Source organism: Hyaena hyaena, unplaced genomic scaffold (genome assembly GCF_003009895.1).
Source record: "Hyaena hyaena isolate Hyena2069 unplaced genomic scaffold, ASM300989v1 scaffold_295, whole genome shotgun sequence".
In the NCBI taxonomy this organism is placed as follows: domain Eukaryota; kingdom Metazoa; phylum Chordata; class Mammalia; order Carnivora; family Hyaenidae; genus Hyaena; species Hyaena hyaena.
Window position 1 is genome coordinate 1567969 of NW_024080928.1, and position 23062 is coordinate 1591030.

The 23062-nt window shown below is 44.6% G+C and overlaps 1 protein-coding gene across 3 annotated transcripts in view; it reads right to left on the bottom strand.

Annotated features, from left to right (window-relative positions):
• Window positions 1-385: 385 nt before the first annotated feature.
• MAP7D2 (MAP7 domain containing 2) overlaps window positions 386-23062 on the bottom strand; it is a 116898-nt gene continuing 94221 nt past the window's right edge. For 2 of the 3 annotated variants that reach the window (XM_039247407.1, XM_039247405.1), the window contains 9 exons: window positions 21619-21887; window positions 20886-21018; window positions 12857-13082; window positions 12003-12107; window positions 10641-10697; window positions 9856-9934; window positions 8739-8925; window positions 6039-6311; window positions 386-1697 (listed from right to left, as the gene is read on the bottom strand). In XM_039247407.1, the coding sequence (XP_039103338.1) occupies window positions 6062-6311; window positions 8739-8925; window positions 9856-9934; window positions 10641-10697; window positions 12003-12107; window positions 12857-13082; window positions 20886-21018; window positions 21619-21887 (1306 nt within the window). In that variant the 3' untranslated portion in view covers window positions 386-1697; window positions 6039-6061. The remainder of the gene's footprint in view (window positions 1698-6038; window positions 6312-8738; window positions 8926-9855; window positions 9935-10640; window positions 10698-12002; window positions 12108-12856; window positions 13083-20885; window positions 21019-21618; window positions 21888-23062) is intronic. The other variant, XM_039247406.1, reaches the window with a different exon arrangement.

The following is a 23062-nucleotide window of genomic DNA, read 5'->3' on the forward strand; positions in this document are numbered from 1 at the left end:
GAGACATTTTAGTAAGTTTGACAGGGAAAGGACACCCATACAGGATTTTTGGTTTTTCTCCACACAGGTTCCAGAAAATCGGATTTGGGTTCCGCTCACTTCTTCATTGAGCCTACAGAAACAAACAAAACACTGGCAAGCCATCAGACTCTTCAATGAAAATGTATTTCACATTAAACACAATGTACACATCATGCACGTGAGGCATCACCACAATCACAATGGTGCTGTGAGGTATAACAGGTCACAACAAAACAAACATTGAACAAAATAAAAGTGTAAGAAAGATGGTGAGGCATTTTTTCAAAGGCAGATCACGCTATCATTTTCTGTGTGCTTGTCGTAAAAGGGATTTCCCCCGATATTCAAGATCAATGGCACGGCATTATTGGAGGCATGTATTTTATTTAATATATACACATACACAAACATACACAGTTTCCATAACTAATAAAGTCTTAAACTGTAGCTGGTTTTAAAAGCACATGAACAAGATTACTATTGAGACTTCTTTTTGTCTCCTGGTTGCAAACCTCAGTCAGAATTACGGATCTTTTCCAAACTCTTTGTTGTATAAGAGCTTCAGAGAAGCTTTCAAACAAAAGAAAAGTTTCAAAGAAGGTCATTTTAATCTGAAAGTCACATTTCACCACAAGAAACGAAATTAAGAAAACACATTATATGGCATAAAACACGTGAAGTATACATTCTAGCGTCTTTTGTCCCTTGTTCAAATATTTTTATGTTGAAGTCTGTTAAAGTGACATGTTGGGTACAGTTCAGGGGCCCCTTGTTCCAGAGCACGATCACTTTCATCTGTGCCTGGTTTCATTAGAGTTGAGCAAACACAGGAGCAAACAAACAAGGGCCCCAAGATCCAAGAGAAAAATAATAGCAACAACATGAAAACCCACCACCTGTGCATGAGACACGCGATTCATTCAAACTTCCTTCAGTCCAAAAGCCACTCGATGGCTTGGAGATTTTAAGGGGCAACAATGACGAGATCCTTGCCAGATTCAGGTGCCCAAGTCTATAAGAAAATGCATACGTGAACAGAAATCATTCCACATTGCTTAATAGTTTTCTTAATCAACCAGACAATATTGTTGTTAGCCCCCAAGGGGTACTATGGGGCAGTGCATTTTGCAGGTGGCTAAGCTTAATAATAAACAACAGCTTGATAGTAACTTCCAACAAAGAAACCACAGAAAAGGGGGAAAACCCTCTGGAATTTCTTCTTCTAAACACAGACAGGGAGGTAAGCAGCCCAAGTTCAGTGTATGTTTAAGTAGAGTCTAGGTCAATGTCTAGAATATTTACAGGAAAAGACATCTAAATGTTTATGCACTCCAACTTTGGGAATAAGAATGGTTATAAGGTGAATTTCCAACACAGAATCACCTGGGTTATTCAGAGGATCACTATGATAATAAAGTAGTATAGGAAGCACTTTATCAGCAGCTGAAGCTCATAAATAGAACTGTAACATGAAACTTTGCTAAAGCCCAATATGGCCAAAGTTTCAAGGTTTCTACCAAGAGTGGCCAGTGATTGACATACTAACTAGGTAGGGATACAGTTACATTTTAATCTAATAATTTGGAATCCAGCGATTTAGGACAACAGAAGCTTCTTCAGAGGACCGGCAGCTTGGATTTGACTACCAGCAGCTTCACAGGTTCTCCAAACACCACCTGTGTCAATCCAAAAACAAAACCAGATGAGATGAAAGAAGAGACTGCATTGTACCTATTCTCTCTCACTAAAGTGATCACTGTCTGGAACTTTCCACCTTCTTGATAATTATATTCTCCTTGGCTCATAGCAACATCTTTCAATGGAAGAGCTACAGCATTTTGGGTAGGACTATATTTGGGTGGCCAATTTTTCTTCGTGTGGGACCATCCTATAACCTGCAGGATGCTGAATGTCCCAAGCTCTGCGTTCCAAATGGTACTGCTGCCCCTAGCCACCATGACAACAAAAGCCAACACATTTTAAGATTTCAGTGCAGAACTTACTTTAAGAAGCCAAATGCAGTCGTAACAAACAACTAACAAAACACATGCTTATTTATGTTTGTTTAAATCCCACTCTTGATTTTAAGCTTTTAATTCAGTTAACATATAGTGTTATATTAGTTTCAAGTGTACAACATAGTGATTCAACAGTTCCATACATCACCAGGTGCTCATCAGAACAAGTGCACTCCTTAATCCCCATACCCTGTTTCCCCCATCCCCCCACCCCTTTCCTCTCTGGTAACCGTCAGTTTATTCTCTATAGTTCAGAGCCTGTTCCTTGCTTTGCCCCCCTTTTTTTCCCTCTGTTCATTTGTTTTGTTTCTTGAATTCCACATGTGAATGACACCATTGGTATTTGTCTTCTTCTGAGTTATTTCACTTAGCATAATACTGACACAGTTTGTTCTAAATGTTACCCGTCATACATTCCCTTTTATGTGTCAACAGGCCACAAGCCCTTTCCGAAAAACCAAGAGAAGTGAACTTTTTTTAAAAAATAGTTTATTGTCAACTTGGTTTCCATGTAACACCCAGTGCTCATCCCCACAAGGGCCCTCCTCCGTGCCCATCACCCCCCTTCCCCTCTCCCCCATACCCATCAGTCCTCAGTTTGTTCTCAACATTCAAGAGTCTCTCTTGGTTTACCTCCCTCCCTCTCCCTCCTACTTCCCCCCTTCTTCTCCCCCACGGTCCTCTCTTAAGTTCCTCCTAATCCTCCTATACGTGCAAACGTATGGAAGCTGTCCTCCTCTGCCTGACTTATTTTGCTCATCAAGATGAAAAGCTTCTGCACGGCAAAGGAAACAATCCATAAAACTTATAGGCAACTGACGGAATGGGAAAGGATAGTAGCAAATGACATATCAAATAAAGGGTTATTATACAAAATCTATAAGGAACTCACCAAACTCCACATCCGAAAAACAAACAACCCAGTAAAAAAATGGGCAGAAGACATGAACAGACACTTCTCCAAAGAGGACATCCAGATGGCCAACAGACACATGAAACGATGCTCAGCATCCCTCCTCATCAGGGAAATACAAATCAAAACCACACTGAGATACCACCTCACGCCAGAGTGGCTAAAATGAGCAAATCAGAGAACTCTAGATGTTGGCGAGGATGTGGAGAAACGGGCACCCTCCTACACTGTTGGTGGGAATGTAAACTGGTACAGCCCCTCTGGAAAACAGTGTGGAGGTTCCTCAGGAAACTAACAATAGAACTCCCTTATGACCCAGCAATAGCACTGCTAGGAATTTACCCAAGGGATACAGAAATGCTGAGGCATAGGAGCACATGTACCCCAATGTTCATAGCAGCACTCTCCACAATAACTAAAACATGGAAAGAGCCTAAGTGTCCATCAACAGATGAATGGATCAAGAAGATGTGGTTTATCTATACCATGGAATACTACATGGCAATGAGAAACAATGAAATCTGGCCATGTGTAGCAACATGGATGGACCTTGAGGGTGTTATGCTGAGCGAAATAAGTCAGGCAGAGAAGGACAAATATCATATGTTTGCACGTATAGGAGGATTAGGAGGAACTTGACGGAGGAACAAAGGGGAGAAGAAGGGCAGAAATGGTGGGGGAAAGGGAGAGAGGCAAACCATGAGAGACTCTTGAATGCTGACAAAAACTGAGGACTGATGGATGTGGGGGGGAGGGGGGATGGGCATGGAGGAGGGCACTTTGGGGATGAGCACTGAGTGTTATGTAGAAACTAATTTGAGAATAAACTATTTGTAAAAAATAAATAAATAAATAAATAAATAAATAAAAAATAAAAAAAATGGGCAGAAGATACGAACAGACACTTCTCCAAAGAGGACATCCAGATAGCCAACAGACACATGAAACGATGCTCAGTATCCCTCCTCATCAGGGAAATCAAAACCACACTGAGATACCACCTCACCCCGGTCAGAGTGGCTAAAATGAGCAAATCAGAGGACTCTAGATGCTGGCGAGGATGTGGAGAAACGGGCACCCTCCTACACTGATGGTGGGAATGTAAACGGGTGCACCCCTCTGGAAAACAGTGTGGCGGTTCCTCAAAAAATTAATAATAGAACTCCCCTAGGACCCAGCAATAGCAGTGCTAGGAATTTACCCAAGGGATCCAGGAGTGTTGATGCATAGGGGCACATGTACCCCAATGTTCATAGCAGCACTCTCAACAATAGCCAAAACATGGAAAGAGCCTAAGTGTCCATCAACGGACGAATGGACCAAGAAGATGTGGTTTATCTATACGATGGAATACTACATGGCAATGAGAAAGAATGAAATCTGGCCATGTGTAGCAACATGGATGGAACTTGAGAATGCACTATCTACAGCTGATAGCTGAGCAAAGGAAGATATATATAAAACATAGCGACCTTGGCCATGTGCCTTCTCCAATCTGTTTCCTCATTTGATTTTATTTATTTAAGTAATCTCTGTACCCAATGTGGGGCTTGACCTCATGACTCCAAGATCAAGAGTCACATGCTCCTCCAACTGAGCCACCCAGGTGCCCCAAAATAGGCTTTATTTTTTTTTTTTAGTAGGCTCTATGTGCAAGGTGAGGCTTGAACTCACAACACCATGATCAACAGTTGTGTGCTCTCCTGACTGAGCCAGCCAGTCAGCCTGTTTTTCTTCATTTGAGAAACAAAGATTGGACTAAGTCTTATCAGGCATGGAAGCTGTGTTATAGGAGTGGAGCATCATAAGAAATGAAATGAGAGAATGTTGAAAATATAAAAATGTTTTTAAGAGTCTAAAGTGGGATGACAATTGGAATTAAGTTATGAAAGGATTTGATGATAGATTCTAATTATGTTTTCATAATTCAAAAACAAGCCCCAAACTGAAGTCCAACATGAGGTTTGTATAACTAAATCACACAAATGCAGTGTGTTTATAACCCACTTTGGCAAAAAAAAAGGCCAAAAGTGGGGAACAAAAACTTCAGGACACAAACTTCAGCCCTCCATCTCCCCACTCCTCCAGTGTGATCCAAGAACAGATGTCTGCTTAAAGGATTCCAGAATGGGACAAGAGAATAGCAAATCATTTGACTCAATGCTCATTGCTGTATATGAATGACTGTAGATAGAATGTGGAATGTCATCAAGTAAAACTAGGGGAGAAATTCATTTTATTAATACCACCTTGCACCACTATTACAGCAGTATTCTCTCTGCCTTTAAAAATGGTGCTACTAGAGATAGATGGCTGGTCAAGCTTGTAGCAGTGATTTTCAACACACACACACATCCACACACCCCCGACAGTAGGGCAGGCATGGCGGGGTGTGGCAATGAAGGCTCTCATACAAAGGATTTACTTGACATTCACCTCAATTACTGTGTGTGCATTGTAGTATATACCATATACAGGTTTCCTCCCATCTGAAAGAATGTTCCTATGAAACCTTTTGTAAGCAGAAATGCCACGAGATGAAGAAGCAATTAACAGTAACTTATATGGAGAAAATTTTGACTGTTCCCAGACCCCCAAAATAACCTCTTAGGCTTTTTCTTGTACCTTAGGACACATCTTGCTGATGGATGTGCAAAATAAAATGAGATAAAGCACCGATGCTCTCAGACACAGTGCAAAGCTATGGGCGCTGAAGGCTGAGTGCAGTTCTCAGGAAGGAATCTGAGAGAGCCACTGTCCCCGCTCAGAGTGCATGCTGCCTATAGACATCTTGCTCCGAGATAAACGCTGAATGCTATTTTTGCATTTTGTCTTTTACTGTAAAGTGAAAACCCTCTTTGCATTACTTTCAGTTAATGTAAACAGGTAGTAATGCAGGTCTTTCATAAACTACATTTGGCATAACGTGAAGCTTTGAAAAATGAGTGATACCTGTATTCACATTCGCATTTGTATTTTTCAAATAAAACTGACCACGCAGGAGACTGAGTGATGTTTATCCCATCTTTACAAACCCCAGTTGGCGAAGTATAAATTTAGACTCTAATCAAAGTAGTGTACTGTACCTTTCATTAAAGAGATGTATTTGTCAACAGAAGGTGTTCAGAGTATTTTCTTGGCCAGGACTGTTAAATCCTTCAATCAAGTTTTTGTTACAGTCATCCAGACTGAGATTTTCACTGGATCGCTTGGGGTACATGGGTGGGCCGGTGAAATCTAAGAGATCTTGAAGTGCTCGGGCATTACCAGTTCCATTTTGGTCCAGAGACATCCCAGGAATCATTTCACTTACAGGTGAAAATTCTGGGATGGAGATAAGCTCTTCCTTTGAAACAGGACTGAGATGGGGGGAAGGGAGGGGACAGTAAAGGAGGAAGGCAAAGAAAAATGTGACAATTAATTCTATTTATATATTCTGTTATATACTACTTTTCGAGAGAAGATCGATTTAGAGCCAAGGCTGGTGTGAAACACACTGTAAAAAAAAAAAACAAGTCAGTTCAAATCTGAGACATTGAGAGATAGATGCCCCCCCCCCCGCCCCACCTCCCCGCCAAGGGAAAACAAGGGAAGCGGACTGAGCAGGACGGTGAAGGCCAAGTTCACACTGCCTACAGGAAGAAAGAAAATAAAAATTACAGGCACCAGCACTCTACTGCAGAGAAGTCAACCACTTCCAAAACCTTCAAAATGGGAAACCCAAACAGAAAGCAAATGCTAGAAGTTAAAACTGAGCCGAGGAAGGGCCCTAATCAGCACCGAGGCTTCTGGGTGCTGCTTCTCTTTAAGCAGTGCCACCTTGGTCGAGCTGTTTTTTCTCTTCGGCAGCCACAGTTTCTTCTGCTGTACGAGATGAACAATCATTTCTCCCTACCAGGGCTCCTGTGAGCATGGCGTGATCATACTGAGGGAGTCCTTGCAGCCTGTAGTAAATGTTCAGTTTAGGTGGGGGCCATTGTTAACAAGGACCCTGCCATCCACCCAATCACCTGCAGAGCAAGTCTCTCCCGTGCTTCCTCTCTAAAGTGAGGCCTCACTCCACCCTGACTTATCTAGCTCCTATCCAGTGTGTGTGGCTCTGTCTGTCTTCAATCTAGAGATGGAAGAAGGAGTTTCATAGCCGTGTCAACCAAAGGCCCAGCTCAGATGAGGTGGGTTGGGATGTGAGGTCCTGACACTGGGAGTCTTTCTTAATAACCAGAGTAAGGTTGCTGCCAAGTTCATCTGTTCTTTTCTTCCTTGATAAGATCTGAGAGAAGAATCTACAAAACCCAGTTGAACTGAAAAAACTGAGAAAATCCATTTCCCTCACACTCAGCTGAGTGTGAAGAGGCAGTAGAAGATCTAACACCATGTGTGGTGGCTGGAGCCTGGACAAACTGCCCCGTTAGCAGAAGCACCCACCCTATTTCCACTTTGCCTCACCTCCATTCCCTGGGCTTATTAAACAGCTGGTCAGATGGTGAGGAGGAGAAAATGCTACAAGCTTGGATGCAACCTCCAGGAGTCACCTGTCTCTAAATGCAGGGGTGGCCACAGGAGAATGTGGAATATACTCTGAGCCCCTTCACTTTTTGAACCCTGCCTGATGCTGTGTCTTATCCTCTTCCCCCCACACAGAGACACAATGAGTAAGCAGAGATAGGCTCAACATGGGGTCGGGGGAGAGATGGTGTGTTCATGTTTAGGATGCCTCTGCTGTTTCATCCTAGGGCGTGAGGAGATAGACAGCGATGGAGACCAGGGTTGTCTCCATAGAATTTGCTCTACTGGTGATGGGGTGCTGGACCCTGGGTTTTCACATAACTGGCTCAAGGCCACAGTGCACAAGTTGGGACATTTACAATCACTGTGCCCTAGGAAAGACTCTCCTCCCCAGACCCCACTCCCACAGATAAAGCTGAGAATCCACAGCCAAGGAGAGAAGGTTAAGCTCTGGCCACCTGGAGCTCTGACAGAACTTTCCAAACACTGTCATTGCCTGCTGACTCAGACAGCTGCCCCCACTCCAACTGCCCTGCCCAAGGCTCTCTGTTTCAGTGTCTCTGCCCCAACCATATGCTAACTGAATTCACCTTTTGTCTGGGATCAATTTGCCAGGTGAATTCCTTAAGATTTTAGTATCTGAAAGCAGATTAGATATTTTATCAAGTCTCCAGTGACAAGTCTACTTAAACATAAGACACCAGACACAGTGAGTCCTGGTGATGCCCCACTCGGATCCCCTTTATGTGTAGGCGCATCCATCTGCCAGCTGCCCAGACAGCCGGCTGCTAATAGCCCATAGCTGCCACACTTTCTCTGGATAGCAGCCTCTGGCTGACAGGAATCCTATGACCGCAGAAGTTATATCTGCAGTTCCCACCTTGGGTGACCACACTCAACTGCTGATGGTAGAGTGGCCCGAAGGCTGCCTCCCTGAATCAGATCACTCTCTGGCAGAAATTCATCCTCCAGAGCTCCCATAGGATCAGCTGAAACAGAGTCCTTGCTTAGTGATTTCCCCTGCCCCATCCTCCATCCCACCCTCCACTTGCTTGTGAGAGCTCTTTCCCGATAAGTCCCGTGCCTCAGAATACCTGTCTCAGGCTCTACTTCTAAAGAACCTGACCCACGACACTAATATACCACTGACAGCTTTCCTAAATGGTAATCAAACCTACTTTAGGTGATTTAGGTTTGTAAAAGATGAAAAAAAAATCAACAGAGGCAGTGGAGTTGTTTGGAGAAGAGATGAGGTTCACAGGCAAAATAAATCAGCTTACCTCACATCCATAGACTGAACTTCTTCAGTTGAGTCATCCAGACTGTTCGATTTCCCATCAAGGGTGTCCAGATGAACAAGTCCTCCAACTGGTTTAAGCCCATTAGAGAAAATGTCTCGAGGAAAAGTTTCTGGGGCAGTACGCCCCACACCATTAACTTCCTGGCAGGTGTTCAGCCCATTTATTTCTGATTGAGAACACAAAGTCATTCTGTTAATCATAAAATACCAGAACAATGAAATAACAGGAGAAATATATATTGAGGCAACTCATTTAATCCTCTGCTTTGTCAACAGTGCAACATCCTCTTGCAAAAAGAACCCCATGTCAACAGCTTCACACAGAGAAAAGAAGACAAATGACATCGTCGGTGTCCGTGCAGGGCTCATGACCCACCCAGGAGGCTTGGTGTCATATACTGTGCAGGTTCCCAGGCTCTGTGTAGCATTTTCTTGAGCATCAAGGCAAAGGAGAAATGTAGAATGCCTTTGAGATGGACAGGTCTTTCTGACTTTGGCTGCCATGATATACTCACATCTAAAGGAGGGGTTTTCTTTGAGAAACAGAGAGACAGAGAGAAAGAGAGACAGAGAGACACACAGAGAGAATGAATCCCAAGCAAGCTCCACACTCAGTACAGAGCATGATGTGGGGCTTGACCCCACAACACTGGGATCATGACTTGAGCCTGAATCAAGAATTGGTCAGTCAACCAACGGAGCCACCCAGGCGCCCCTCACATCTAAGGAGTTTTAAGTATACACGAAAGAGAAGAGCTGGACCAGCCAGAAGTCTGGAAGACAGGAGAAACCACTGTAGAATAGCAAAGTTGGTTCTGAATAGAACCTGACCAGCTGTTAAGCTCCCTGGAAAGGAGCATGGGACAGCAGGTGGCTGGCTTCCTGTGCTGGGACTATTAGAATAACCGAGGACCCCAGAGCTTTCTGAATGGACCTGACAGACCTGTACTGGAGATGGGGACTCCCCCAAGAGGAAAACTACACAAGCCCTTACAGGAATAATGCTCTTAAGACTCATGGGTGCTCATCCCTGCAGGAAGTGCTTTGAGACCTCACCTGCTGAAAGGAAGAACCCAAAGACCAATCCTCACACTCACCTATTTTGTTCGGGACAACTGGTTTTGTCTTATTTTCCACACACACAGGCAACTGAAGCTCTACTTTTGGGTCTTCTTTCTGAAAACAAACAGAGGGAAGGATGACTTTACATAGAAAAACAAGTGCTTTTGAAAAGCATCAAAGGGGGCCAGGCGCGTCTGACTTCGGCTCAGGTCATGGTCTCATGGTTCGTGGGTTCGAGTCCTGCGTCGGGCTCTGTGCTGACAGCCAGCTCAGAGCCTGGAGTCCGTTTCAGATTCTGTGTCTCCCTCTCTCTCTGACCCTCCCGTGCTCACGCTGTCTCTCTCTCAGAAATAAATAAAACATTTTAAAAAGTTTTTAATTTAAAAAAGAAAAGCATCAAAGGATATTTGGAACTTAGCTGAACCATCTGCCTATTCCATGGTTTTGAATCTTCTGAGCTTATTACAAATCAGCTGTGTTTCCCTTATCAATATGTCACCATTTTCTTTTTTATTCATGGACTACTGTGTCTCCTTCTGCATCTACACCCCCACTTCTCAGAGCAAATTTTTTATTACTACCCTGTCTCTGAAACTCCTCTCTTAGACTCCTCTTTCTATCCAGTATATGTGCTGCCACAGTGAGCACCCCTCTTTCCATCCAAGTACCTATAGCCTCCTTAGTCCAGCCAGGAACAAAGCAAGAAGACTTCAATTTTTTCTGGCTATTCCTCTCCAAGACCTACAATTCCACTGAACATACTGTGCCATTCTTTTCTCTTCAGTCCATAAATTATCAAAATGGTGCTGTGAACACCTACCTTCACTTCTGGAGACACATCAGTCTTCCTTGTTCTCTTCATGATTTCATCTATTCTCTGGAAACCAAAAAGAACCAGGTAAGAGGACTTCAATACCAAATAAACATAAAAGCAGCTGGGTCTATATGCAATTTTACATGTCTCAGAAAACTCCTAAGAGAGACATGTCAGCAGAGGATAATGAGTACAGAAAGGTTTTCCATTGGTTTTGCAGATATACACCTCTGCCCTATGAACAAGGTCAAATGCTTGAAAAGTAAACTAGTATCTGGAATCAACATTCAGTTTATATACCTAATCTTTTCCCTTCCTCTCCTTAGATTACCTAAAAACAACAAATCACCACCTGCCATTATTTTTTTAAAATAATCTTTTATTTATTTCTGAGAGAGAGACAGTGTGAGCAGGGGAGGGTCCAAGAGAGAGGGAGGTACAGAATCTGAAACAGGCTCCAGGCTCTGAGCTAGCTGTAAGCACAGAGCCCAACACGGGGCTCGAACCCATGAACTGTGAGATCATGACCTGAGCCGAGGTGGGACACTCAACCAACTGAGCCCACCCAGGCGCTCCACCACCTGCCATTCTAGATAGAGGGCCACCCTAGAGAAAGTGAGGCTGAGGTGCAGTCGGGAGGGGAGGCCAGAAACTGGTCTCCTAGCTCCCATGCCTAATTCAGTACAAAGCTTAGGCTGGATCTAGGACACCATGGGAATGGAGCTTCATAATCAACCTCCTTAAACCCAACTTTATCCCTAATTACATTAAATGTAAATGGGCAAAAGCACCTCAATGAAAAGACAAAGACTATCAAACTGGAGTGAAATAACAAGTCCTAACTATATGCTGTTTATAAGAGACATACTTATAAGGATACACATAGGTTCAAAGTAAAAGGATGGAAAAATATTTACCATGCAGACAGTGATCATAAAAAGGCTGACAAAGTGAAAAAAAATCTGACAAAGTGAAAAAAATCTGACAAAGTGGACTTTAGGAAAATTATTAATGGAGATAAAGATCTATTAATGATAAAGGGCTCAATTTAACAGGAGAATTTAATAATCTGAAATATGCATTCACCTAACAGTAGAGCTTCAAAACATTTAAAATAAAAGTTGAACTGGAAGGAGAAATGGATAAATCCATAATCACAGAGAGAGCTTTTTAACACTCTTCTCTCAGTTATTAAGAGAACAAGATGATAGAAAACCAACAAAGATAGAGAAGATTTGAACAGCACTATCAATAAACTTGACCTCATTAGACAATTCTAAAATCACTCTACCCAACAACTGCAGAACAGAACTGGATTGATTTCCTGTTCCTGCCTCACCTTAACTCCTCCTGATCCTTAGCCCTTACCTTCTTCCTCTCCAGTCGCTCCTGCTCAATCTGCAGCATGATCTGTTCTCTTTCTAGACGCATCTGTTTAGCTGCCTCCTGAGCCTTTGCTTCTGCTGCTTCCTTCTGACAGAAATAGGTAAACCTTCTGAGAAAATACTGTAGTGGGATTCCTTGGGATATGCATATGTTCTTCTACCTTATCATCTATATCAGAGTAGATGTTGTTCCAATATTCAGTGTGGATTTACACAGCCTGCTCTATGATATAATAGACACGGCTGGGCTTCACTCATATACCCTGGGTCCACCATGCAAATTACCTGCAGAAGTTCCTATACTGCCTGTCAAGGTCTTTCTGTGTCTGAGGGCAGTCTCTGGCCATGTGCACATGGCCAGGAGTTTCAGAAAGTTAATTCCCCAAGGAATGACCTTCAATCATGAGAGACAGAAGTTGGCAGATAAATAATCCAGTTTCCTCACCCCTCAGAGAGACAATTCTAAGGCATATTCCACAGTTTCTCAGAGAGTCCCAAAGGGACTAACTCCCAGTGGTCCACAGTAAGCCACTCGTCGGTGCACTTGTACTGGCTTTCCTCTCACTCTCCTATCAGCTTCCTGGGATCTTCTCCCAAATAAACTACTGGCACCCAAAATCTCATCCCAGGGTCTGCCATCTGGGGAATGTGAACTGACATAGAGCAAACATTACAAACTTCGCTTTTATTGCCCAAAGTAACTCATATTCAATAACCAGCCCAGTTAGTTTAAGAAAAAACTTCAAGTAAACATTACAAGTCATTCAAATTTAACTAATTTTACCATATATTAACTAAGGCTCTTAAGAAGAGTCCATATGAAGACTTATACTGTACCTGCTTTTCAATCATGGCTTTTTCTTGCTTTTCTTTTTCTTGTTTTTCCTTTTCTTGTTCTTCTTTTAACAACAGCTCCTCCTTGGCCTTCCTCTTGGCCTCCTCTTCTGCCTTTCTTTTTTCCTCCTCCTCCTGCCGTTTCTTTTCCTCTTTCTGCTTACGAGCTTCCTCTTCTAGGTGAAGTCTTTCCTCCTCTGCCTTTTTTTTCAATTCCTCTCTCTCCAGCCTTTTGAGGACATAACTGTCGTTAGTAGATAATGACATGCTCAAAAGGCAAACTGCCAAAGAACTGTGTGCTGACAGGAGAGCGTTATGTATGACACACAGACATGTGCACTTGAATTAGTGTGTATTTGAATTAGTATTCACTCAAAAAACTGACTCATCTTTCCCGGAAAGCCACTTCAGCTCATACATTAAAAAACTTAACCAGGGTTGACTTTAAATTCTGTTATACAAAGAGTAACAATGTATTGATTTGAAACATACCATAATGAAGACATAAATGTTCCCCAGTAAATGCACAAATGACCACAGCCCCACCATTCTTACGTAATGACAATTCTTTGAAAACCTATGTGAAATTAATATTTAAGCCTAACTGCAGCTGGAAAAAAACTAGAAACTTCACAATGGCTACAACTGTGCCAGTTGGGAATTTAAAGAGCAGTGACTGTGTGCTCAAAAAGTTTACTTTGGGCTTTAATTGTTGTGTGACTTCTGAAGCAGCAAGTGGAAGAAAGTGTTCAACAGAACCCTTATATTTAGTATAGTCATTAAAATATCTATTTCTCATTTGTTTTAGCAGTATTTAAAAATCTCTTTTAGCTTTTATTCTTTGCTGTATGAAAATTAAAGGACATTACACATTTTTCATCCACAGATGAACAGCTGATGATGTAATGCTAAAGAACTCCAAGCAGTGAGGGAAAACCCTATAAAGTCTAAGCAGTTGTTTTTACATTTCCTGCTCACAGGTGCGTCACTTTCCTCATCTATGAAAAAGTGTAAGTAATAATACTCGTCTTGCAGTGTGTTACTCAATGACACTGTGAGATATGGGTAAGATCACGACTGCACCTGACTGTACCACTCATTGTGTGACTCTCAACATTTCTGATGCCCATTTAAAAAAATGGGAATGGCTATACTACAGGGTCCATGACATCACTGTGAGAACTAAATGAGATAGTGTAAGGGAAGCACTTAGCACAATGACTGGCCCTAAGAAGATTCTCAGATGCTTGCACTTGTAAGCACATCTATAAATCTGTATGTTTTTCAGAAGTCACCTTTACACAAAAGCAGGTATCACTAACTTACTGGGGTGCTATTACATTTTTATAAAAAGAACAGGACTTAGAAAAATACTTCTATCCTGCAGGAACTGTGAAGGCAATTAGCCTATATGTCACCAAAGAAATGTTTAAATTTTTTAACGTTTATTTAGTTTTGAGACAGAGAGTGAGGATGAACGGGGGAGAGGCAGAGAGAGGGAGACAAAGGATCCAAAACAGGCTCTGCACTGTGATCACAGAACCCAATGCAGGGCTAGAACTCAGGAACTTTGAGATCATGACCTGAGCCAAAATCAAGAGTCAGTTGCTTAACTGACTGAGCCACCCAGGTGCACCCCCCCCCCCGCAAAGAAACATTTTAAAATGTAAAGACATACTTACAGACATTAGTCCACAACTATAATAGTATGTAACATATTCTATGTTTGCAAAGACTGCGATGCCTAAAAGCACTGCTGGAACAACTGAAATCATTAACAAATATTCTGGGGAACTCTGGACAAGAGCATTATGGGGCCTAATCAGAAAGAAACTCCAGTTCTTATATTCCTCAATGAAAGACTAAGTATGTCTAACACAAGATTATCGAAATGGATGTGTCAAAAACAAAGTTTATCCAAAGATAAAACAGGACACTGTTTTAGTTCTTAACACTCACTTGACGAGATGGTTTTGACTGTCCCCAAGAAGCTAATACACAAAGGATGCACTGTGTATGAATTAATGCACAAGCTACTTCATCTTTATCTTCGGGATCTGAAGAGCCATTCGGTTTCTTCCGTTTCACCCTGAGGACTTCAGAGGTGCCCAGTGCACATACACACACAGTAAGTAACACATCCTCTTGGCCCCGAAGTCTCCATCACCCTTTTCATCGTGCACAACACATTCCTCCTCCCCACAGGCCCATTAGCCCCTGCTTGTTCCTCCTGTTCCAGACAAAATACCCTTCAACCAAACTCTGCTTCCCCCAAAGTAGGTTAAAACTAGCCTCCTGTGTGAAACTGAGTCCCTCAATATCGTTTCCAAGGATGAATATTCTTTCTCTACCTGCTGAAGAAACCAGAAAGCATGGATTTGGTCATTTCTCTACATTCCCACTGCTGCAGGCTGCCCCACCCCCTTGCCCTTGCCATGTTTACCAAGTTCCCTCTGGAGTTCACAAGACCCGTATGCAGTTTTGCCACCCCTATGTTGTTATTCCTATCACCTGCTCCAAACCCATCCCCCCTTCCTTGCCAGGGAGATAGTACCAAAAACCTACGCATCATGGTCATCATTCAACATTTAGCAGATGCATCCTTTATCCCGGCCATTGGCCGCTGGTGAGGGTTTCACACCACATCCCTGACACATGCTCAGCCTTAAACTACTCAATCTGTGGACAAGGATGTGGGCTTCACTATTCTCTTCCTTGTGTGCTTGAAAGTTTTCATTAAAAAAAAAAAAAAAAAAACAAAAAACCTTCATCATCCACATCTTGAACTCCCCCTTCCTTAATCTGCCCTCACCCTGTCCTTCAGCACCTTCTCTCCTGACCCGTCCCACGGAGCGCTGTGTGGTCACTTGCATCTGTTGCCTCTTCTCTCTCAGTGCCCCCAGGGCCTCCAACCTCCTCCCGAGCATCGTGGGGCTGGCATGGAGGCCACACTGCTGCCCAATTCCCAACCTGGGTGGCCTCCACCACCACCTGCACCCCTCCTAGGCTGCCAGTATTCGTAAGAGTAAGGCCCACACAAGGCTGACTGGTCAGCTAGTCCTGGCCTCAGCTGCCACTCCAGCCTTTTATCCTCATTTCTCGGAGCCTCATGGAAACAGTCCAAACCTCTACCTTTTCTCAGTCTTCAACATCCTCCTTAGTTGATGGCATCACCAACCACTTTTCAGACAAGACGGGGGCCACCTGCTCTGGGGTTCCTGGTCTTCTCTCCTCTGTGGCACTACTGCTCAGAAAATTTCCCCTTTCTTCCTCTGCTTAGATGTGAAAGACTGTAAATGCCACCACTTGTGCTATGAATCCCCCGGCCTCCCGCACCTGTGTTCCTCCTCCCACTATCCCCTCTCTTCCTTTCTTCAGCTCCCCCTCAAACACGTGCTTTTCCATGGCCGGCAAACACTCAGGTCTCAGGCATCCCAAACAACTCTCCTCAGCCCCCTCCACCTTCTGCCCACGCCTCCTAACATGCCACTGATGTTCAGGGCCTCTGCCCTCTCACCTCCAAGCCGGCTCAGGTCTCTGCCCTTCTCCACAGTTTCCTTCCAAAACCTCAGCTCGTCTTCTAACCCTGAGACCAAGAGCCTTTCCTCAGTCTTAACATATCTTGCAGCTACAGACAGCATTAAATGTCCCTCCTGCGAGGACTTTGCCACAGCCCTGCATGTGTGAGGCTGCGTCGCCCCAGCTCTCCCTTTCTGCTCGACTGCTGGAGTATCCCATCACCACTGTGCTCCAGCCCCAGGCTGTCTGGTACTTTCCTTTCTCGCTATCCACATGGTGCTATGCAAAGCTTCCTATTTTGGCAAAAGAGAAGAAAACTGGTTTGGTGTCAAGTGTACTGCTCTCATTTTTACCTACGCCCCAGGCATTGACTCCATTTCTCATCATGTGGATATTTCACAGGCACTTTAAACTTGATTTATATAAAATCAAATGGATAGGGGCACTTGGGTGGCTTAGTTGGTTAAGCGTCTGACTCGTGATTTTGACTCAGGTCATGATCTCACAGTTCGTGAGATGGAGCCCCGAGTCAGGCGCTGTGCTCACAGCACGGAGCCTGCTTGGGATTCTCTCTCTCCCTCACTCTCATGTGCATAGGTTCACTCTCTCTCTCTCAAAATAAATAAGTAAACTGGGGCGGCTGGGTGGCTTAGTCGGTTAAGCATCCGACTTTCGCTTAGGTCATGATCTCGCGGTCCATGGGTTCGAGCCCCGCGTCGGGCCCTGTGCTGACTGCCAGCTCAGAGCCTGGAGCCTGTTTCAGTCTGTGACTCCCTCTCTCTCTGACCCTCCCCTGCGCACGCTGTCTCTCTCTCTCTCTCTCCTAGAAATAAATAAATTAATTAAAAACATTAAAAAAAATAAATACGTAAACAAAAAAACCCCCAAAAAGATAGTTGTCCTCTAAAACCAATTCCTTCTGTCCTTCATTTATCTCTTATTGGGTGTCCCATTCTCCTAAGTCTTTAGAATCAAACCCTAGCATCGACTTTGAATCAGCCTGTTTCTGTTGATTTGTGAAAGTCTGCAGACTACAGCTGGACCACGTCTTAGATTCACACGCACTGTTCCAGGTCTATCTTCAACATACTGCATTAGCCCTTGCCTTCTCTTAAGCTGTGCCTGCAGTGGCTGCTTAGGTGGGCCTCTTTCCCCTTGTCTGCTTTTCTCATACATCTACTGAGTGGCAGTACCAGTGAAGACTGCACCCCAGTCTTTTAAACGTGCACATTAGGGGGAAGCAGGCCTATGAACAGAGAAGGCAATGTCAGTCAGCTGAACAGCTGGGCTCAGGAAGGGGAAAGAGCAGGTGAGTTCAGTTCTCTCCCAGGTGCAGGCCAGAAAGGCTCCAGAGAGGGAGCAAGGCTTGACCTAGGTCTGGACAAAGGAAGATGTGTCCGGTGAGAAGCAGCAGGGGTCCATGTGGGGCAGAGTAAAAGCAGAGATGTGGAGGTGTGGCACCACGTGATCAGGGCATGACAGCGAGCTCTGCAGGCTGGTACCCAGGGACAGGTGGTGGCAGGTCACAGCCCTGAAGGCCTCCTGATGGGTTTAGATGGCTTATGTAGGCAGAGAATTCCTAGTTTATTAAAGGATGGGAGCAGGACAATGACACTTATTTGAAAGTCACTGGGGACCCAGTGTAGACAGTGGACAAAGTCCCGCACTGAGTAGAGAGGCCAGCTAGGATGCCACAGACATAGTCCATATGAGAGCTTGTTTGGAGGTTCTAGCAGGGGAGCGCAGCTACTCATATACCCTTGACTGAGGAACGGTCCTCCTCTAGCGGGGAAGGTCGTCCTCTTCGACCGAGTGCGCAGCTTCGGGAGGGACGCACATGGAGCGGTGAGGGAGGAAGGGGACACCCGCCTAGCCAGCCAGATCAGCCGAATCAACCCTGGCGATCAATGGGGTGACAGATGTCGCAGCCAGATAGCCCTCACATCCAGACACAGTCCATATGAGAGACAACAGGGGCCAGAGCTCAGAGGAGAGGAATGGCTGGAGGGAAAGAGAGGAGAGAGACGCCAAAGAGGCAGCCCAGACAGACCTGACAAGTGGCCTTTTGACAAGGTCAGACCTGACATTTGAAAACAAGGAGGAAGGGGAGGGAGCAGTTGAGAGCTGACGCTGAGACTTCTGATTTGGGTGCCTGGAGAAATGGGAGCACAGAGCTTGTGAAAGGAAAAGGAACTATGGGGAAAAGATCATAAGGTCTATTCTGCACATGCTGAATTTGAGATGCATATGGGACATACTCAAATGAAAGTATAAAGCAGTTGGGATATGGTCTCTAGGTTCTAGGCCACTGCTATCCAAGAGAACTTTCTGTGATGAAGGAAACGTTCTAGAGATTTGTGCTATCCAGTACGGTAGCTAGCAGCCGTGTAGCTATTGAGCACTTGAAATCTGGCTACTACACCCAAAGAGCTGAATTTTATTTCATTTTAGTGAATTTACATTTTGGTAGCCACATGGGACTAGAGGCTATCATAGTGGACAGTACAACCCTAGCAGGAGACTGGGCCGTAGGCATGGATTCAGAGGTCACCAGTGTTTATGCGTTAATTTAGAGCCTCTCTTGTACCAGGAAGGACTGAGGTTTACAAAACAAGAGGAAACTAGCTTCAGAAACAGATGGTAAATGAGGCAAAGGGAAAATGAGGATAGAAGGGGAGATAAGGACAGGGTTGGTTTAGCACACCAAACGCTCACCATGAAACTGTTGTGTCAAATGTGAACTGAGGAGAATGGCTGAAAAGGCAGGAGGACCACTGCTCAGGGAGGGCTTGTCAGGTGAAGCCGGCCAAGGACTGAGGGCTGGGAGCCCCGGCGACATGTGAGGGGATGAGGGGCAGACAGAGGAGAAGGAGAGGCCAAAGAAGCATGGGCAAGCTTGACAAGGTCAAAGTCAACAAAGAAATGGATTAGGAGTCTGGCAATTAGGAGGAATGGGGAGTATGAGGTCTGAACAGGAGTTGAGGAAATACAGAAAGGAAGTACGATCAGTTCTTTCAGGAGCTGGGCTGTGCAGGAAATGTGAGAGAGAAAGAGAGGGTGATCGTTGGTAAAGAACTTCATCTTCCTAAGCATATAGCCACAAATATGTTACTTACCTGCTCAGAACTTGCAATCACCAAGGCCTGTCATTTGAGGTCCTGAGATTCATCTTTACCCCCTGTGACCTCCCTTTACACATCTTATGGTCCACTTAAACTAGCCCAAACACACCACTTAACAAAAAGATCTGTCACTGTTGACCACAAGGGTGGAGGCAGAAAAATCATCAGAGAAGCATAGAATTTGAAGAAGAGACAAGTAAGACCTATCCCTCACCCTTAAAAAAATCAGCAAACCTGTAATTATAAAGACCACAAAAGATTTTCCAAGGTCACTTAAGGATCAAGGCTCTATTATTTATCACTCTGAATTCAGTACCAGTGTTGAAGTGCTGCAGCATGGCTTGCTTCCTGTCAACTTAATTCTCTAAACCATACCGCACTGTACTGTGATTATCCTGAAAGCTTCCTTATCAATTTAATGATAAAATCTACCTTGTCCTCCAACAACATGCATTCTTCTCTGAACACAAAGATCAGAAAATCCAGAACTGTCTGTACTTTGACCAAGTGCCCTGGTACTAACAACACAGTGGTTCTCACACTTTGGTGAGCTATTGAAACAGGACGGGGCCTAGGCCTGTGTGTTTTCACTGCCTTCCCTGAATGGTTTTGACATCCCCCCCAAATTTAGGGACCACTGCCATGATGTCTTCTGTCATGCTCCAGGACTGGAGTCCCTGTACTTCTTGGTTTGTGGATAATGATGTCACTTTCCACCCCATCTAGGGGCCTCTGCTCCAACCCTCCTCCTTCTCTCCTGGGGGTGAAAGTTAGGATGATTTAAGGAAACAAACATGATTTGGGCAGCAAAATCAAGATCTCTATATCTGGAACCTCCTGTCTTCAAGGAGAACCACATTTCATGAACAAAGCTCAAACTCCCTTGATGTTCTCTGAGGTCTGGCTGGTTCTAGAGTCTAAGAGGAGAATGGGAAGCCTCTGGTAACATTTCAATCTGGGAATGAGGAGTTTCCAGGTAGTCTTAAAAGAGCAAAGTTCCATTACTGTTAATTACATCTAGTAGAGGCAGCGGTCTCCTGAACACCTGCCATGCAGACCTACTTTCTGCTGATCTTTCGTCAATACCCCAACTCTAGAAACAAAGGTGAGTTGCTCTACCACAGCCTTTTTTTTTTTTTTTAATTTGAGAGAGAGGAAGAGAGCATGAGAGAGTGTGTGAGCATGAGCAGAGAAGAGGGACAGAGGAAGAGAGAGAGAATCCCAAGCAGGCTCCATGCTCACCATTGACACAGGGCTCGATCCCATGACCCTGGGATCATGACCCGAGCTGAAGTCAAAAGTAGGACGCTCAAGCAGCTGAGCCATCCAGGTGCTCTTCTACCCACAGCCTTTTACAAGAGATGGCTATGAGGCTCTGAGCAGCCCTGTACCTGTCCTGTTCTTCCTTCTCCAGCCGTTCCTGCTCCTCCTGCTCCTTCTGCAACCGGGCCTGTCGTCTCTTTTCAGCCAGGATCTTCGCAGCCTCTCCTGCATCAGTGGTGCCTGCCGTGGGCTTCCCTGATGCTGCAACAGAGGAAAAGATCATGGGAAATGAGACAGTGATGGCACTAACATGAGTAAAATGCCAGTTGGAAACAAAAAATCCAACTCACTGGGTCATGGGAAATGCTGCCGGGACAAGCACAGTTAGCCACCAACAAGCTGCAATGGGCTGTCTATGACCGTGAATGCATCTCCCAGTGGAGGGTAGTGGAAAGGTGAGGAGGAGGGACTTGGTGGCTAGCACAACCCACAGGAGCCAGCACCGCAGTGCACCTCTGGGTGAACCTACTGCAGCTAGCGTAGAAGCTCAGAGGACTGAAGGGAGACCTTCTCTGTGGAGAGTGCTGATGCTGGCTGGATGCAGCTCTACACCCCCATGAGCTTCCAAAGCCATGACCGGTGTCAGTCCCTCTTCCAGGGGACCCATAGGAGACCAAGGGCAAGGACTCAAGGGCAACGTGCAAGCCAGAGTAAATAGCACAAGGGCATGAAGTTGTCCCAGAGAAACATTTCCTTCCCTCCCTCCTTGCCCCAAACATGAGACTCCCATATGGATCCGGGCAGAGAGAGAACCAGCTTGGAAAAGCCAAGCCAGGGGCAGCACCAACAAGAAAGGCCTACCTCCACTGCCCTCGACCTTCCCTCCTGAGGCCAAATGCTTCTCTGTGACATGCTTGTCCACCACGTGCTTCTCTGGGGCGTCCTCTCCATGCAGGCCAGCTGCCTGCTGAGCCAGGGCACCCTCCCTTTCCTTATTGCTCTTCTCTTTCTCTGCTTTCCTCTTGGGTGTTTCCTGGCTGGGAAAGTTGGGAGAGCGGTACTTCACAGGCGACCCTGGGTATGGTGGCTTCATATTCTTTGGAGACTGTGGATATGCTTTCGAAGTTGTCCTGGAAAACCAAAAACACACCAGAAGATGACTACTGGGCCTGACGAGAGAACCCTCTCTCTGTTCCTAAGACAAATGGTTCCAAAATACTAAACCATTTCATCTTCAAGAAGAGCAAATGGAAGGCTTAGCACACCCTCAAAAAAGTCCTCAGAGTATATTCACACTGTAACAGGAACATATGGAATCTATAGGGTATCCCTGGTGGAAGGGACATGATTTTAGGAAGCCCAGCTGATAATGCCATGTTGTGACCTCATTTAAGTCTGGCTGACAATGTAAGGACAAAGTGTTAGGCACTGTCCTACCTCTTTTCAGTTGAATACCAGGGTTGGATCTGGCTTCAGCATATGGCAATGGATGAGATGGCTCTTTTTTTTTTTTTTTTTTTAATTGTAGCAAAATACAAACAAATAACAAAATTTACCATCTTGGCCATTTTTAAGTGTACAGCTCAGTGGCATTAAATACATTCACAATGTAGTGCAACTATCACCGCCAGCCCTCCCCAGAACCGCATACCCATTAAACACTAACTCCTTCTGCCTGCCTCGCTCAGCCCCTAGCAACCACCCTTCTGTTTTCTGTCTGTAGGACTGTGACTATTCCAGATTCCTCACAGAAGTGAGATGATACAGTATATGTATCCTTTTGTGTCTGGCTTATTTCACTCAACACAATGTCTTCAAGGTCCCCAGTTTCTTCATATAAAAATAATTCACCTTTACTGAAATATGATCGATATCCAGTTCCTCTTTACATGCTGAGGAACAAACTCAGCCAAAAGGTGGGAAGAGGAGGTGTCTTTTTTTGTTATTGAGGTTCTTAAGGTTTACAAGAAACTCTCCTGCTTTCGGAAAGATGTGAAAGCTGAGGACAAGCCTATTGCCACTCAGGGAAATACCGCTTCATTAAAATGCAGGTGTCTATCTTACATCTGTTAAAAGAAGGCCCATTATAAGCGCACTGGTCTAGACGTGGCTCCTAGCGAGCACTGAGTGTTGAGGAGCTAGATAACAGCTGAGTTTCAGAAGCTGAGTTTACCCAGAAGTTTGCACAGGGAGGTAGCATTTGCAGAGTTCCTTTAGGAAGAACATACATTAATCTGTATATAAGTTATAAATTGTCATTCTCGATCCTGTAGCAGATTGAGCCATATGAAACTGCCAATATTCA